General features: G+C 35.0%; 1 protein-coding gene across 7 annotated transcripts in view; it reads left to right on the forward strand.

The window, feature by feature from the left end:
* HELZ (helicase with zinc finger) overlaps window positions 1-16,589 on the forward strand; it is a 137,644-nt gene that overhangs the window by 30,094 nt on the left and 90,961 nt on the right. For all 7 annotated transcript variants that reach the window (XM_054573059.1, XM_054573058.1, XM_054573063.1 and 4 more), the window contains 5 exons: window positions 8,263-8,387; window positions 10,609-10,665; window positions 12,726-12,777; window positions 14,183-14,258; window positions 16,260-16,458. In XM_054573059.1, the coding sequence (XP_054429034.1) occupies window positions 8,263-8,387; window positions 10,609-10,665; window positions 12,726-12,777; window positions 14,183-14,258; window positions 16,260-16,458 (509 nt within the window). The remainder of the gene's footprint in view (window positions 1-8,262; window positions 8,388-10,608; window positions 10,666-12,725; window positions 12,778-14,182; window positions 14,259-16,259; window positions 16,459-16,589) is intronic.

Consider the following 16,589-nt stretch of genomic DNA (forward strand, 5'->3'; position numbering starts at 1 on the left):
ACAATAAATAAAATCTTTAAAAAAAAGGAATTAAAAGATTTATGTGATCATGACAAAGCAACTTGTTTTCTTACATACCATAAATCATGGATTCTTTCTAAGGCAACATACCTGCTCTAATTCTTGCTTACTATTCCATAGTGTAGATATGTTATAATTTACTCAATAATTTCCATATCAATGGACATTGAGGTGGTTTGGTTTTCTAGTTTGTTATTATAATCCATCCTGTAATAAATACACATTCTTTCTTACTATTGTCTTCATTTCTATAGGGCAGTCTTAAAAGTTGCGTGTCTAGGTTAAGGAGTTTTAAAAGGTTGGATATCTGAGTTAAAATTATAAGTATTATATACTCATGAGATTAGTTTCAAATGTACACACTGCCAGTAATATGTGAGAATGCCTGTTCCCTGTAATCTTGCTAACACTGGAACCAATCAGTCTTGACATTTTGCCAATTTCATATGTGAGAAATGATCCCTCTTGCTTTAATTTTCACTTTCTTGAATTCTAGTGAGGTTCCTAACTCTTCTCATTTTGGAGACATGCAATATTCAAAAGGTTAAATGACTTGTGAGAAGTCACAGAAGAGTAATTGTTGGTGAAGGAGCATATGAAAAAAAAATTTCATTTTCTATTAATTGTTTTTCTTAGCATATTAAAGTTAGACACTGTTTTACAGTTACTGAATCACCAAAATAAATGTTTAACTAGGAAATAAGGTTATGGATATATTTATTTCCTGTATTGTGGTGATAGTACCATGAGTATATATATACACATATGGCCAAACTCACCAAATTGTATACAGTAAATCTATGTAGGGTTTTTGGGTTTGTTTTTTTTTTAGTATACCAATTACCCCTTTATAATGTTGGGAGGAAAGTTTAACCAATGTCTAATATAAAGTTGTAATGAAATGACTATGCTCTTGTGCTGTTGGTGGAGTATGAAGCAAAATGCAGCTTGTTAATATGTTCGTACCATTTGACCCAGTAATCTTATTTCTGGGGTACAATTCCAAGTAAATAATCCAAAAGAAGGAAAAAGTTGTATGCAGAGTGGTGTTCATGGCAGCATTGTTTGTAAAGGTGGAAAATTGGTTAGCTTCCAGTAAGGGAGGAGTTTATTAATTATATTCTATCCATACCTTGTTACCATTTAAGTGATAAATAAACATGAAAAATGCTTATATAAATGCAAAAGTAGTGTATATAAAGTTGTTCATTTGGAATAGACATTTGGGAATATTGGCTAGGTTTATATGTATATATTACTAATGGTAAAATTTTGCTTTTATATATATTTTTTTCTTTTAGCTTTTGGTAACCTTATTTTTTTGTACGATAAAGTACCAGGGTTAGAGGCAGTTAGTTAGTAATAAAAAGCAAGACGAAAATCTCAACCTCTGTTAATTATTATACTGCTATGTAATGCCAGATAGCCATGGAATAGCCCCTATCTTAATGTCCCCAGACTTTATGTTTGCATTTTATATACAGTATTGTCTCGACGTCTGTTCCCTGCCAGGCTATCAGTTTGCATTCCTTGCAACTCTCAACATGCCTCTTTGTAACTACCCTTCTCTTCTCCATTTGCTGCTTCAACCTGATTGCATTCTCTCAGGCAGGGCTAGGAAATCGGGTAATCCTTGTCGTGGAATTTAAAGAAAAAAATTTTTTCTTATGAAAAATTTAAAACACAGGAAAGTAGAGGAAATAGTATAATAAATATTCATATTGTCAAAACTTAAATATGGTAACATTTTACCATATTTACTTCACTTAGTTTTTCCAAAATATTTAAATCTAATTACAGGCATCATGATATTTATCCCTAGATACTTTAGTGTGTACCTTTAAAAAGTAAGGCCATAACTGTACAACCATATTATTATTAACCTGATAAAATGGATAGTAGTTGCCTAATATCTAAAACTCATTGCATAATCAGATTTACCTGGTTGTTCCTACAGTGTTTTTTATGGTTGATTTGTTAAACTAGGAACTGATCAGAGTCATAAATTTTAAAGTTGCAATTCTACTTCGATAAGAGTAAACAGGCTCTGAATTGAGGACTCGAGGGCATCTCAGAAATAAACTACATAGGCTGTAAGTTCATGGAATTTAGTTCTGTTTGTTGTGTTCTGGTTAGTCAAGGTTGCCAAACTGGTGACCGCTGGATAGATAGTGAGGTGCTCAAGTCTGTTTTCATTATCTGAACATAAGTTGTATTGGGCATAACAGGAAACCTTTCATGAAATAATGACTCTTCTTTGTCCTTTCATGTATTTCTTATATAGGAAACTGAGGTAAATGGAGAAAGTGAAGTCAAAAGAAAATCTTAGCAACTAAAAGAGTATTGTATTACATGCAGTATGTAGGACAAATTCAATCATAAATATCAATGAATATTTTTCATAAGGATGCAAGTTTTTTAAACCCTGAGAGCATTATTAATATAAGAAATCATTACAAATAAAGAAGTGTGGGGCATCTATTGACATTTATTATAATGATATTTGCCCTGTTGAATAGATGCTGAGTGTATTAAAAAAAAGGTGAACTGATATGTGATTGATTGAACTTTCTACTTTCCCCTTGGGGGAGAAAGTGGCATCTGTTACCCACCTTTCTTCTTGGAAGACTTTTGACTTTAGTGGTAATTGTTTTATTTAAAAAATAGATAGTTAGGAATGGTTAACACTATTTATTCAGAATTATCTCTGGGTCAGGCTCTCTGAAATACCATATTTTATTTAATCACACTGTAATATCATTCCAGTTTCACAGATGAGGAACATGCTTTGTGAGATTAAGTACTCTGCTTCAGAGTGCAGAGCCAGTCCAGTGTGGAAGAATGGCTTTGAAGTGAGGTCTTCCTGAAAGGCTGTGCTTCTTCTCTTTGTCCTAAACTCTTGCCTCTGTATTCTTTAGGGTTTTGCAGACTAAACTTGGAAACAAGGGCAAACGGGTATCTAGAAATGAAAACACTGAGTCTAAGGATCACTTAAATAATAATAACTAGTGGAGAGTGGACAGGAGTTTGGGTCTTTAAGTCCCTAGTTCATCCACTTCTCTTTCCTGTTCACCAGACTTTTCAACTAGGGATGCATTCTAATAACATGTTAAAATTGTTCTTTAGATCCAGTTTTGCATTAACTATTAAAAAAAATTTCATGTGTACAACTTTATTTTTCAAACAGGAATTTTTAAGAACTACTCATTTTGAAATAATTATAGATTCGCAGGAAGTTGCAAAGATAACAGAGAGAAGTCCCATGTACCTTTCCCCTACAGTTTACATCTTTCATAACTATAGTATAATATCAAAACCTGGAAATCTAATCATGTTTAGATTCATGTAAGCATCAACACAGTCAAGATACAGAAATGTTTCATTTCCACAAAGATCTCCCTTGTGCTATTGCTACTCTAGATATTCACTCACCACTTTCCCTCTTCCCCCATCCCCAGTCTCTGGCCATCATTAATCTGTTCTTCATCTTTATAATTTTGTCATTTTGAAAATATTATATAATGGAATTATACTGTATATAGCCTTTTAAGATGGCTTTTTCCCCTCACCATATTTGAGACCCATTCAAAGTTGTGTGTATCCATAATTCATTCCTTTTTATGACTGAATAGTATTTCATGGTATGGCAGTACCACATTTTGCTCTTTAATGGAAACAAGACTCTGTGGAATGGGAATTTTTTTTTTTTTAAAGATTTTATCTATTTTACGACAGAGGGAAAGGGAGGGAGAGAAACATCAGTGTGTGGTTGCCTCTCCCATGCCCCCTACTGGGCACCTGGCCTGCAGCCTAGGCATGCAGCCTGTGCCCTGACTGGGAATCAAACAAGCAAGGCTTTGGTTTGCAAGGCCAGTTGCTCAATCCACTGAGCCACACCAGCCAGGGCTTGGAATGGGATCTTGACTTTCACTCTTCATTCCCTCATAATTCCTATCGAGTGTTTTAAATATTTAAGTTGACAGTAATAAAAAGTTAAATTATAGATTACTAATTTTGGGACAATATAAATCAGGGGAGTGAGTGTTTATTTAATATTTAAGTTTAAGGACTGTTATTCTGTAAATATGCAAACCCTTTTTTGTGAGTTTTAAGTAAGCGGTAAAAATTACGTTGAACTCAATTGCAAGAGTCTCGTCATGGCTGTATGATTCTAGACATTTTCTGATTTATTCAGGGTGTCCGCTATAGTCATGAGTGCCATTTAAAAATGTACTTCATGTTGTTTTTAATTCACAGAGTAAATATTTGTTAGCATCAATTTTATATTAACTGAAACTATATTTATACAAAAGGAGAGGGTTTAATGTGAATGGTACCCAGTAAATAGGGTACCAAAGGTGAACTGAAATTAAGGTTATTGTGAACAGCTGAAATCACAGCTCAGGGTTTTTTGTTTTGTTTTGTTTTGTTTTTTAAAGATTTCACTTCTTTACTTTAGAGAGAGGGGAAGAGAAGGAGAGAGGGAGAGAAACATCAATGTGTGAGACACATGGTTGTCTCTGGTGCACCTCCACGGGGACCTGGCCCACAGCTCAGGCATGTGTCCTGACTGGGAATCAAACTAGCAACCTTTTGGTTGGCAAGCCCCTGCTCAGTCCCCTGATCCACACCAGCCAGAGTGTAGCTCAATCTTTTAAGGCAAAGTAGAGTCACAAGAATAACAAAATGTCAGAATTTTTCTCAGTTAGCAAATTAACCATGGAAACAATGAAGTACAGGAGTGCCTTAACAGCGGATTTGAAAAAAACCTTGATTGTGGAACATGGAAATGATGGTAGTGGAAGAGTTTTAAGATAAAAAAATGCAGTTAAATGGATTTTGTTTTAAATGAAAAACAAAATTAACTTCTTAATCCAGTTATTGAACAGTTAACGGAGGTTAACTTTACTGTAATTATATAGCAAATATGTCTCGGAAGTTAGGATTCTTTGTAAAGAGGAAGTTGGCTCTGCAAACAGCAAATTCTCTCTCGTGCATATGCAGTGTACAACAGGCTACTTTTGCAAATACCATTTTAACAATGTCTTAAGTAAAAAGTTTATTCAAGCGTGTAGGTGATAAAAACTTTTTATAATGGTCTGAGAATTGGGTTTCAGGTTCATTTTTATGTTTAGTTGTGTTGTCAGCTTTTTACTATGTATAATTATTTTATATTTGTATAGTAAGGAGGAAGTTGAGGGACATTGAATTAGTTCTAGAATTTAAACTGGAACACTGAAAATAAACCAGGAGAAATGACCTATGTTTCTGAAGTATGAAAATAATTGAGAAGGAAGGAGTACAAGCTTCTTTACAATGAACTGTAACTGAAGGGAAGAGTACTTCCAAAAATATGCAGTAAAAGCTTACTTTTAAAGCTCATTGCAAACCCAAGGAGATCATTTGTGACCCGATTTTTGTGACCTGATTAAGGACCAGATATTGAAAGGAGCAAGGTAGGGGGGATTAAAAGAAAGCAGCAGCAGCAGCAGCAGCAGCAGCAGCAGCAGCAGCAGCAGCAGCAGCAGCAGCAGCAGCGTATTCAAGTGTTTAAAGCTGAAATATTCAGAAGGGTCTAGGCCTGGATAACATTGAATAGTGTTGGGCTCTTCGTTTTCCAAAAGCATTTTATAAAGGAAACATTTTATCTATAAAAGACCTTGGTAGGAAGGGCATAATATGCCACAACAGCTGCAGCCCACATGTCCAAAAGTGTTTGTTTATTACAATTGGAAGAAAGGCGAAGGCAAGGGGGAAGTGTGGAGGCAGAGGAGAATAGTGTTGGGGAAAAACCCTAATCTGGCCAGATGGACACGGGTGGGAGATTTGCCACAGTGTTCTTATTCTGGTTTATGTTTTACTTCTTCACGCTTAGAAGAAATGAACATTTTAATCTCTGGTTAATACGTAGATTTAGGCCTTCCGCTGTTTGGGATCTGCTTATATACTACTTCTTCCACCCCAAAATACAGTTTTGGAAAATAAGTTTATTGCCAAAAATTAAATGGTTGATATTTAAGAAAGGAATTTATTTATAAATTATGAATTTATGTATTTATAAAAGTAATCTATTTTCATTTTTGATTCTCTTCCTGAAGTGTTGGTTCAGAGAATGTAATTGTATCAAAGTGGTGAATGATTTCACTTTATTGATGACTAAAGGATTTAGTTTTTATGGTCATTAAAATTTTTGTTTTGAAAATTTGGGGAAAAACACCTTGATTGGGCTAAGCTCTTCAAGAAAAGATTTTAGAAATAAATAAGGACTTGATAAAAGAAATAACCTAATATGGTCGTGTTACTAAAACAATATAGAATAATATTGAACATTTACTGCTTCAAGCTTGATTTAAATTACCTTTCTTATTGCAGGTAATGCTTCACAAGCAAGAGGAAATACATTTTAGTTGTTAATTTCCTTTTGGTAGCCAGAGACTATCAACCACTAACAGCCTGTTTTTGTTTGAACAAAACCACTTCTGGTCCACACCATTCCAAATAAGCATATTTCAAGTGTTAGAAAATATTACAGAAACTTCAGAATGATAAGAGGTAGAGACATGAATGCGGCCACACAGCTAAGCTGTTCAGATCCCCTCCTTTATAATCCCCAGTGGCTACGAAGGAGCACTTCAGTTTGGGGGCAGGTGTGTGCCCGCAGTAGGGTTTCACTGACAGCTGATGGGAAGAGAATTTATTTACAGGGAATTGTAGCTTGTTTATAATTGCTCAGGGTTAGATTATATTTTTAATGTCATCTCTTTTGGCAAGTTCAATTATTATAGCTGAGGCAAGTTTCATAATACACTAGGCCATACTTTGTTTTCTTCCAGCTTGTTCAAGAAATTAAAGATAATAAGGGGCAAGATTGGCAGCATTGTAATTGAATTTTGTCATATGATGCAGTAACAGGAAGGGTTTTTATTTATAACTTTTGACTGTTTCTTTGCCATCGTTCTTTATGTGGGATCCTCCAAGATATAAACTGAATTGTACTCAGTCTTTAAAGGCAACACTTGGAAGAAATTATGTCAGTACTGCTTCTTGTCTAACGAAGAGAAAAAAAGAGGGAAACATAATTTTGACAAGTACTGAGACATTCAAACATCAGTATAATGGGAGAACTTTTGCAAAATAAGGTTTAGCAAATTCCTTGTACAAAACCAAAGACCTATGAAAAGTGTTTGTAAAATATGATATAATACTTTTTAAACACTACATAATCACCTGACTTTGAAATATTCTTAGATTTTTTTTGTTTACTTGAAACATTATTTAGCTCTTAACAACTGTAGTGCCTTAATATCCCAATTATTGAAAAGGAACTACGATAAGGTAGTTGAATCATTACCAGTTGCTGTGAGAAACTATCTCAAATGACATGGTATATAAATGAGTATATTCTGTATTGTTAGAAATATGTACTCATTGTGATTGTAAAAAATTAAATCTGTCAACACTTGAAAAAGTTGGGTAGTATTTTCTTTTTTTTTAAGATTTTATTTATTTATTTTTAGAGGAATGGGAAGGGAAGGAGAAAGGGAGAGAAACATTGATGTGCGAGAGGAACATCAATCAAACATTGATCTGTTGCCTCTTGCATACTCCAATCTGGGGATCGGGCCACAGCCCAGGCACGTGCCCTGACTCAGAATTGAACCTGTGACCCTTTGTTCTCTAGATGACACCCACGCAACTGAGCCACACTGGCCAGGCCTGGATAGTATTTTCAATGGCCATTTGGCACTTAGGTTCTTAGTTAATCTTTTTGGTTCTGATAAAGGTTAATTCTTTATTGCCTAGGAATATTAAATGTTGAAGTTTGCAGTTTCTATTCTTATGCATTTTAATGACACTTGGTCCCTTGTGTTACTGTCAAAAATGTGAGAACTTTATTCATTGAATATACATCTGCAGTTTAAAAGCAATCTTTGTACCCAGAAATCGTAAGTTTGTGAGCTTTAAGATTAATTCTTCTTCCCCTAATTTTGGTGGGATCCTACTGGCTCTAGGCTGTAGTGGGTTAGATATGTAGATTGTCCTATGTTTGTTTGTTTTTCCTTGTCTTTATGCATGTCTTGGACAGAACTGAAACACATCTGCTTTCCTCTAGTGCTTGATTTTTTTTTCCTTTTAGCGTACGTATAAGAAGTCATGCTTGTGATAGTGTGCCAATATTAAAATCAAGAAAAATGAGTATTAAATGTCACATGATTAATGATGACTGTTCTTTTCTGACAGTGCTGGGAGAAGGCCTGGCCAAGGGAGGTGGTACCTTTCAGACAGTGCTTTGCTGCATGCAACTGAAAGGAAAGCTCCAGCTTGTTTCCAACATTCTTGCCAAGTCGCTGACAGGAGAGTCCCTGGTATGTTGATGAGCTCAATTTTTTTTCAGTGCTTTTTTTAAAAATTAAATTTATTGGAATGATAATGGTTAATAAAAGTATGTAGTCTTCATGTGTGTAATTCTATGGTACATCGTCTGTATATTGCATTGTGTATTTAGAACCTGAAGTCAAATCTCCTTCTGTTATCATATATTTGACCCCTTTTTTTCCTTTACTACCCTGTCCACCCTATCCCTCTGGTAACCAGAATGCTGTTTGTGTCTGTGAGTTTTTGTTTGATTGTCTTCTTTGTTCATTTATTGCTTTCAGGTTTTTTTTTTTAAAGATTTTATTTATTTACTTTTAGAGAGAGGAGAAGGGAGGGAGAAAGAGAGTGAGAGAAACATCAGTGTGTGAGAGATACATCGATCAGTTGCCTCTCATATCCCCCAACTGGGGACCTGGCCCGCAACCCAGACATGTGCCCTGACTGGGAATTGAACCAGCGACTTTTTTGTTCATAGGCCAGCATTCAATTCACTGAGTCACACCAGCCAGGGCTATTATTTTCAGCTTTATATTCCACATATGAGTGAAATCATGGGGTGTTAAACTCTAATTTTGAATGTCCAAAAACACATTCATTTATTTCACTCCTTAAGAATATTGTGGGGAAAAAACAATTAGTGTCCATTTTTCCTCTTATTTTCTTCTTCCAGAAATTAAAGTTCATCAGTACCTTGAGAAAAATCTCTTCTCTTCAACGAACTGATGTTTAATCAGTGGGTTCTTGTAGTTTGTGATAATATATATGTCTAAAAGAATTTAAGGGATGCCCTGGCTGGGAAGGTCAGTTGGTTGGAGTGCCATCCCATATATCAAAAGGCTGTGGGTTCGGTTCCTGGTCAGGGCCCATACCTAGGCTGCAAGGTTTGATTCCCCGTCAGAGTGTGTATAGGAGGCAATCAGTTGATGTCTCTCTTTCCCCCCACCACCCACTTCCATCCTGTCTCTAAAAGTAATAAAAAACATATTCTTGGGGTGAGGATTAAAAAAAAAAAAGATTTGCACGTACTTTTAAAAACTTTGAAAGTATAGGATAGCTAAATAATTTTCTTTTTTTAAAAGTAGTTTATTTTTTATTGTATTTTTACCATTACCATTTATCCCCCTTATACCCTCTTCCTCCACCACCCATCCTTGAATGATTTTCTTTAAAGATATAATTTAACAGAACCTGGAAATATTTTTGGTTTTGTTTATATTTTAAATATTTTTTAATCTATTTTATTTATTCAAGTGCCATGATTACACATGTCCCCTCATTTCCTCCCCTTTGGTCCCCCCTCCAGGCCTATGTTTTATATATTTTTTAAAATTCTCCTGTGGATATATGATTTTTTAGGTTCCTTAAATTCAGCCATTTGTTTCATAAAATGTTTCCACTTATCTAAAGTAAGTAATAATTACTTTTGTTTCTGAATATGGCATGTGTGTAAGTTGATATTCATGACCACTCTGATGGAGCTGTTGAATTCTACTCAGACTTTGGGATTAATTCTTTTATGTAGCATTTAATTTTCTAGAGCTTTTTGTTTGAGATAATTGAAAGACTGCTTTTTGGAACTTTAGAATTGGCAATCTATAGAAATTGGAAGACAAGAGATAATAAAACTCCTCTCAACAGTTGGTAACTATTATACAATTCTCCGGTGTTTTTTAGGAATCATAATGAAAACTAGTGAGAGCAAGAAAGTATATGTATGGTTTGCTATACAGCATGAACTCCCTATTTTATTTTATTCCTTTATTCTTTTGAATTGCTATAAATTGTGAACATTTGGTGCAAAGTTATGTTTTCAATGCAAATAAATATATTTGGTTAAAAAAAGGAATCAGGAAAGTACTTGGTATACTACTGCTAATTGTAATATAATGACCTATCTCAGAGGACAGATTAGTTATTTTCCAAGGACTTATTGGGTAGTGAATTGTGTAATTGGTTTAACAATTGTTTTTTATTTTATCATCTTATGGAAGATGATTACAGTGTTTAATGGCATACTGTATATTTTGTCCTGTTAAATTAACCTTTTTAACTTTCCTTATAGATGGTTGGCTTCAGGGTAGTGGGGGCGGGAGATGAGGGTAGCATTGTTTTCTTTACAGATAAACCTTAGAAACAGCTGAGGAATTAAAGTCCGCATAGTAAAAAACTAATATACTAATTGTTTTTTTCCTTTTTCATTTACCCTTTCAGAATGGGATGGTAACAAAAGATTTAACAAGACTAAAAACACTTCTCACAGAAACAGAGGTAAGACTATTTCAGTGGATCTCTTTGGAAAGAGTTTAACTCAGTCTTGCCTAGTAAGTGTTTTATATTAAAATTTGGCCAGTCATTGGGCATTGGCTAAGAGCAAAGCTCACTGTAAAGGCAGAGACTACCGCAGATGCTGATGCTGGAAGCACACCACATGTTTTCCCTTATAATAATTTTAAATGCTTTAACTTTCATTTTTATGATCATTTTATTCCCATCTTTTTGCATATTTGATAAATTCATTTTGATAAATTTTTTTAGAGGGGTTACTTTAAATTCGTACATGGAGTCAAGTTTTGGCTTTTATATTTATACATTCTGTGTAGATGGAATCATTTTTTAAGGGCTAGTGTGGGACCATGGCACTTAGAGCTTGCTTATACAATTTAAAGAGATCTTTTAATGTATCTTCTTTTGTAAGCATAGAATCCTTGCAATGTGAAAAATTAAACTGATTTGTTAACTTACATATTTTTATATACAGTCCTCATTATACAAAAGAATAGGTTGTCTTTAAAAACTTATTAGTAAGTAGTTTGAGAATAAGAAGACATTTTCCGGTAGAGTTATTATAGTGATTTAGTTCCAGCCCAACCTAAAAAGTCCAATTTAATCAACAGCATATGAATTATAGTGATATTATTGTGTTATATCCAATTTGAATTTATGATATTTATTCTGTGGTACAAGATGTTCCAAATTTCACCTTGGGATACCATTTCCTTCTTCTGATTCAGCTCAGCATTTACTGTGTGCTTGTGCTGTGCAAGGTTCTGTAGGCTTTGGAAAGCTGAGATATTCATGAAAAACAATCTGGTGGGCCAGTCCGAGATGCATATAACTAGTATACCCACAGGGCAGCCCGAGTTAGTAATTACTGTGATGGAAGTACAGTCAGGGAAAGGAGATGTTAACACTTTGCAGGGAAACCAGGGAGGCAGGAGTGTGAGGTTCAAGGGTGGGGTTGGCTAAGTGAAGACGGTCAGAGGTTGGTACAGCATGGCAGTCAGTTGGTACAAGGATAGATGATACAGGTAGTAATGGTCACCTAGGACGGCGGTGGTGGGAGCAGAGAGTAAGAGACATTCCACGCGTGATTGGGCGGAACTTGGAGAATACTCAGAGCAGGGGGAAGAGGAAGAGGTCAAGATGGTTTTTATAATTTCAGCCTTGCTCTCTTTGGGGAAGATGAATCTATTAACTTGATATAAGGAGTGGTGAAAGAGGATATTTGCAGTAAAGTTGATGAATTTTGTTTTGGACATACTATATTCAAAGTGTACCCAGCCATTCATCCTTCACTTACTGAGTACCCAGTTTGTGCCAGATCCCCTTGAGGGGCATTATGGAAAGGGGCAGTTGCGGGCTGTTGACAGTGGGTCTGTAACATGGCTGACAGTGATCCGGCGTGTAAAATGCTGCGGAGTAGTTCATAGACAGTGCTGTGGCTGGCACTCAGTTGAAATTGTGGGTGTGGAGCTTAGAGTAAAGTTAGGGCCAAAGGGACAGAGTGGGGATTTATCTGCACCAAGGGAGTCAAGAAAACCAGGAAGTCAGAGTGAGAGGGTCCCCACCCTGGTCTCCATTGTGGGAGAAGGGCTCATCCCGGAGCGAGAGGATGAGAGGACGAGGCAGAACGTGCTTCCAGGCCCCCAGGTGGTGGTGCTTCCCTGGATACAGGAGAAAAGGCACCTGGCTAGCTGGTGGTTCTCCGGGTGTTAGGATGAGGAGAGTGAAATGCGTAAGTGCGCGGAAGGTGCTACTCCACGGGGTTCAGGGCTGGGGACTTAGACATCTCTTCTTTTGCTAGCAGGTAATTTTTATGTAGGAGATCTCTTATCAGTTTCCTTAATGAGGGCCATACAAGGACTTCTTTTTTGTGTTTAAATATAGTTTACCATAGAGCAAAGAGCAAAAAATTGTTTGAAATATTAATGTTAAAATTTTATAAGTATTCAGACTCAGGCTTTAAAAAATACTGAAAATGTCCAAGTTTAATTCAACACGCAACTGGATATTTATTATAAAAATATCTTTCATTTGAAAAATTGCAGACAGCAACTAGTAACGTCCTCTCTGGATATCACATAGAAGACTTAGAAGAGGGTAAGTACCAAACTCTGTAACTTCTGGTAGCTGTGATTCTGGGCATTGCTTTTTTTATTGATTACTGGGAGGAAATTAACTGAGTTATAGCACATGTAAGTGGAGGTGTAGGAGACAATATAAAAATACAAAAATTTTACTTTAAAAAATAGGTGTGGATGAAAGCAAATTTTTCCCACTGGCCCCCTTTTTAGAATAGTGGAGTAAGGGTGGTGGGAGCCATCTCCAGAGGTCGTCTGTTCCATCCTTTTGCCCCCACGCAGTTCTAAATTTAAAATTCATTCTTAGCAATCCTTGGGGGTGGGGGGTGGACTTTCCTCACCTCTCTCTATCCCAGGCAAGTACCATGGCTACTTTTTGAAAGTTCTGATCTGTAAACTGAGTTGTTTCTGCTGCCCTTATAATTATCTCTTGCTAGAGAAAAGGGAAGAGAGACCAGCATTCACTGAATGCTCCCTAGGTACTGTGCGCTGCTGTGGTGACTTTCACAAACATGTGTGCTGACTTCTTACAGCCCTTCTCCATCCTTTTGAAACGTGGTAAAACTGTTATTTACTAAGGTTCAGGAATGTCCCCAGTCACATAGCAAGTAAGGGATGAAACACAGCTTTAAATTCAACCTGGCTGAATATCTTTATTTTTTGGTGTGGGCAGGGAGGCACAATAACTTGTTAGGGGACAGAAAATTGCTCTAAGGTCCTTGAAAACTTGCCACTGCTCAGCCTCTGTAACTCTGTCTAGTCTTTTCTCTTTTAAGCCTCATTTTCCCTGGCTTATTAGGAATCTTTTATCTAAATGAATCTCAAAACTCATTGTATTCAGAACTAAAGAAATGTTATTTTTCAGCTCCTACCTCAGAATTCAACTTTTTGACTTTTATTTCAATTATAAAAAAGGATTACTTTATATAATGATGTGTACGTGTCAGACAGATCCTAAGGAACCTGGATAGTAATGTGGGGCTGCTTCTCACTCAGTATGCAGCATTGGAATTTGTTCTACAAGATTTCCTTTCAAGATACATAATTTTCTCATTCCTGAGGTATTGCTAATAGAGACACGTCTCATACTTAAGAAATGACAAGCATGCCAACCCCCCTTCCCTACCCACCCCTATAGTTATTAGAAAAGAGACTGCACTGGAAATATGCCCACCCCTTGCTATGATAGAATCAGGGTCATAGATTTGATTTAGCTGCTTGGGAACTGCTTCTTCAGTGATTTTTAAGTTTCATATGATTAATTTAACTTGATTGGTCGATTACTTTTTTTGGTAGGGGCACATATTTTTTTTACATCATCTGGGATGATGTGTGTGGAGGGTTTATAGAATTTCTTACACATTAAAATATCAGAATTATTAGCAAGCCTCAAATGATAAGACTATATCCTGATTACTCTCTAGGATCTTGTAATGGTTGGCATTTCCGCCCACCACCTAGGGGAATCACAAGCAGCGAGGAATATACTTTGTGTAAAAGGTAATGTGAAATTTTTTTTAAACCCATGACATGTCTTTATTCAAAGGATAGTTAATTTTCCTTCACTTTTTAAAAGACGAGAATATGTGAAGGAAGAAGCATAATGATTGAGTAAAATGGTTTATTTTCAATTTGAAACAGAAGCCATAAAAAAATGGTCATTATCATTAAATAATAAAAGTAAAAGCCATATTGATGAGCCTTCTTTTAATTACAAAAACAATGATATAAATGGAGATTGTTAAGACTTTGTTTATAAGTCTCTTATAGTACCAGTTGGATTAATGTGATGAATTTAATTGCTAGACTCCTGCATATGTGAAATTTACCTAACTTATTGTAATTGAAATCATATAAACTGCAGTAGAAGATAAAATAGATGGAGAAATGTTAAATTATTGTAATAACTTTTCTAAAAAAATCTATTATTCATGTAATTCTTACTGAATAATTTATATTTGAAGGTCTAACCTTTCATAATTTAATAATTATGTATTAAGATGGAAATAATTATTAGTCAGATTTAGAAAGGTGAACTCTTCAGTTCTTTTATAAGAGCTAGTAACTAGTGGAATTTTAGATATAAAATTTTATTGCTGTAGATTGCTTTTGATAATGAGGGAAATTTGATATGTAGTTTTCATGATTGAATAGCTAAGACACCAGATTAGATTTTATAGTAGAAATAAACTAAGTAGTGAATTCTGAAAATCCTGGAAGCATCCTGTTGTAGGAGAGGTAGACTGTAATCTGGTTATGCAAAGGAAATAGAAGAAAATTTATAGTCCAAATGAGAATACCCAACCTTTAATTTTTAGGAGAATAATCTAAAAGAAAACAGAGAAAGACTAAGAAATATTTGGCTCATAAGACATACTTAAGAGAAACATAAATGATTTTAAGCATGTTTTGTGAAACATAAGAGAACTTAATAAATAGTATAATTTAAGCTCAAGTGCTTTGTGTATGTTCATCAAGAAGAACTTTATATACACTCACATTTTCAAATAGGGTGAGCCATTTGTTACTTTAAATTGTGCTGTGGTTCATTTTGTATTTCCTACTATCCATATTTTACCAGTTGAAAAACTACCTATGATCTAGTATCACTCTTATCTCCATTTTGCTAATTATAGTTTAATTTTGATTTTTAAATCATAAATTTTTTTTTTATTTTATGCTTCAGTTGTTTAAAAGTTGGCTGGACCCATAATTTTGCAGGATATTTAAAACTTAAACAAAGTAATGATCAGTCTTGCATTTTTATCTGTTTTTACTACTGAATTGTCAGTTGAATTTTCTGAGTCATAAACACTGAGAGACCATTAACTCTGTAACCTTTAAACTGAACAGTTTTGAATTTACCTATTGAAGAATTAAAGCTATTGTAATTCTAATACAAACCTTTTATTTTTATTTAAAAACTTCAAGCAAATTAAGACAGCTTAATATTTTCAATGAAATATAGGTAATAGTAATATAGAAAAGAGTAAAGGTGAAAAGTAGGAGCCTTAAAAGTGATAATTTAATAATATATTAAAGTTTTTTCAGAGTGAACTTCTTTGTGGAAAATTTCTTTTAGGTCGTATCATTTTGGGAAGTAGGGTATACCTGTGTTTGATGAACTGATCCACTTGATGTCAGTGTTGCTGTAAAAAAATTTTGCTCTAAGAGGAATCATCTGATAGAGTTGTTATGTCACGAAGGAATCTACCTTTTCAGTGGGGGTTTGTGAGTGTGGGGGTGGTTATTATGCTCTGCTTTAGCACCCCCTTATTCCAAAAAAGAAGGTCAGTGAATGTGGGGAGTTGCTGTTTTGACGAAATGTTGTAAATGTTCTTTAAACTTCTTCTTCCTCCTCTGTGCAAGACAGTATGATAAATATGGCCTTACAGGAGATTGAGTTTTGTTATTGAAGAGTTGGAGGGCAAATGCTGAAAGTTTATCTTTTAAATGGTCCAACAAAGTATATGATAAAACAGTCTTTCCTATTCTACTTAGATTTTTAGAGCAAGGAATCTGTAGGTATGGTGCCCAGTGTACTTCAGCACATTCCCAGGAAGAACTAGCAGAATGGCAGAAAAGATATGCTTCACGGTTGATAAAATTGAAACAGCAAAATGAGAATAAACAGTTCTCAGGCAGTTACATGGAAACCTTGATAGAAAAGTGGATGAATTCATTATCTCCTGAGAAAGTGGTGAGGAAAATAAACTGCATTTTTTGTTTGTTTGTTTTACATAATGACCTTGTTTGAGTCTTGACTTTATTTTGTGCTATATTTTGGTTTATTTCATTATCCTCTATATAAAGACCTTGATTCTTGATATA

This window comes from Pteronotus mesoamericanus, unplaced genomic scaffold (genome assembly GCF_021234165.1).
Source record: "Pteronotus mesoamericanus isolate MK-2021 breed Mesoamerican mustached bat unplaced genomic scaffold, CSHL_Meso_final contig_246, whole genome shotgun sequence".
Taxonomy (NCBI): domain Eukaryota; kingdom Metazoa; phylum Chordata; class Mammalia; order Chiroptera; family Mormoopidae; genus Pteronotus; species Pteronotus mesoamericanus.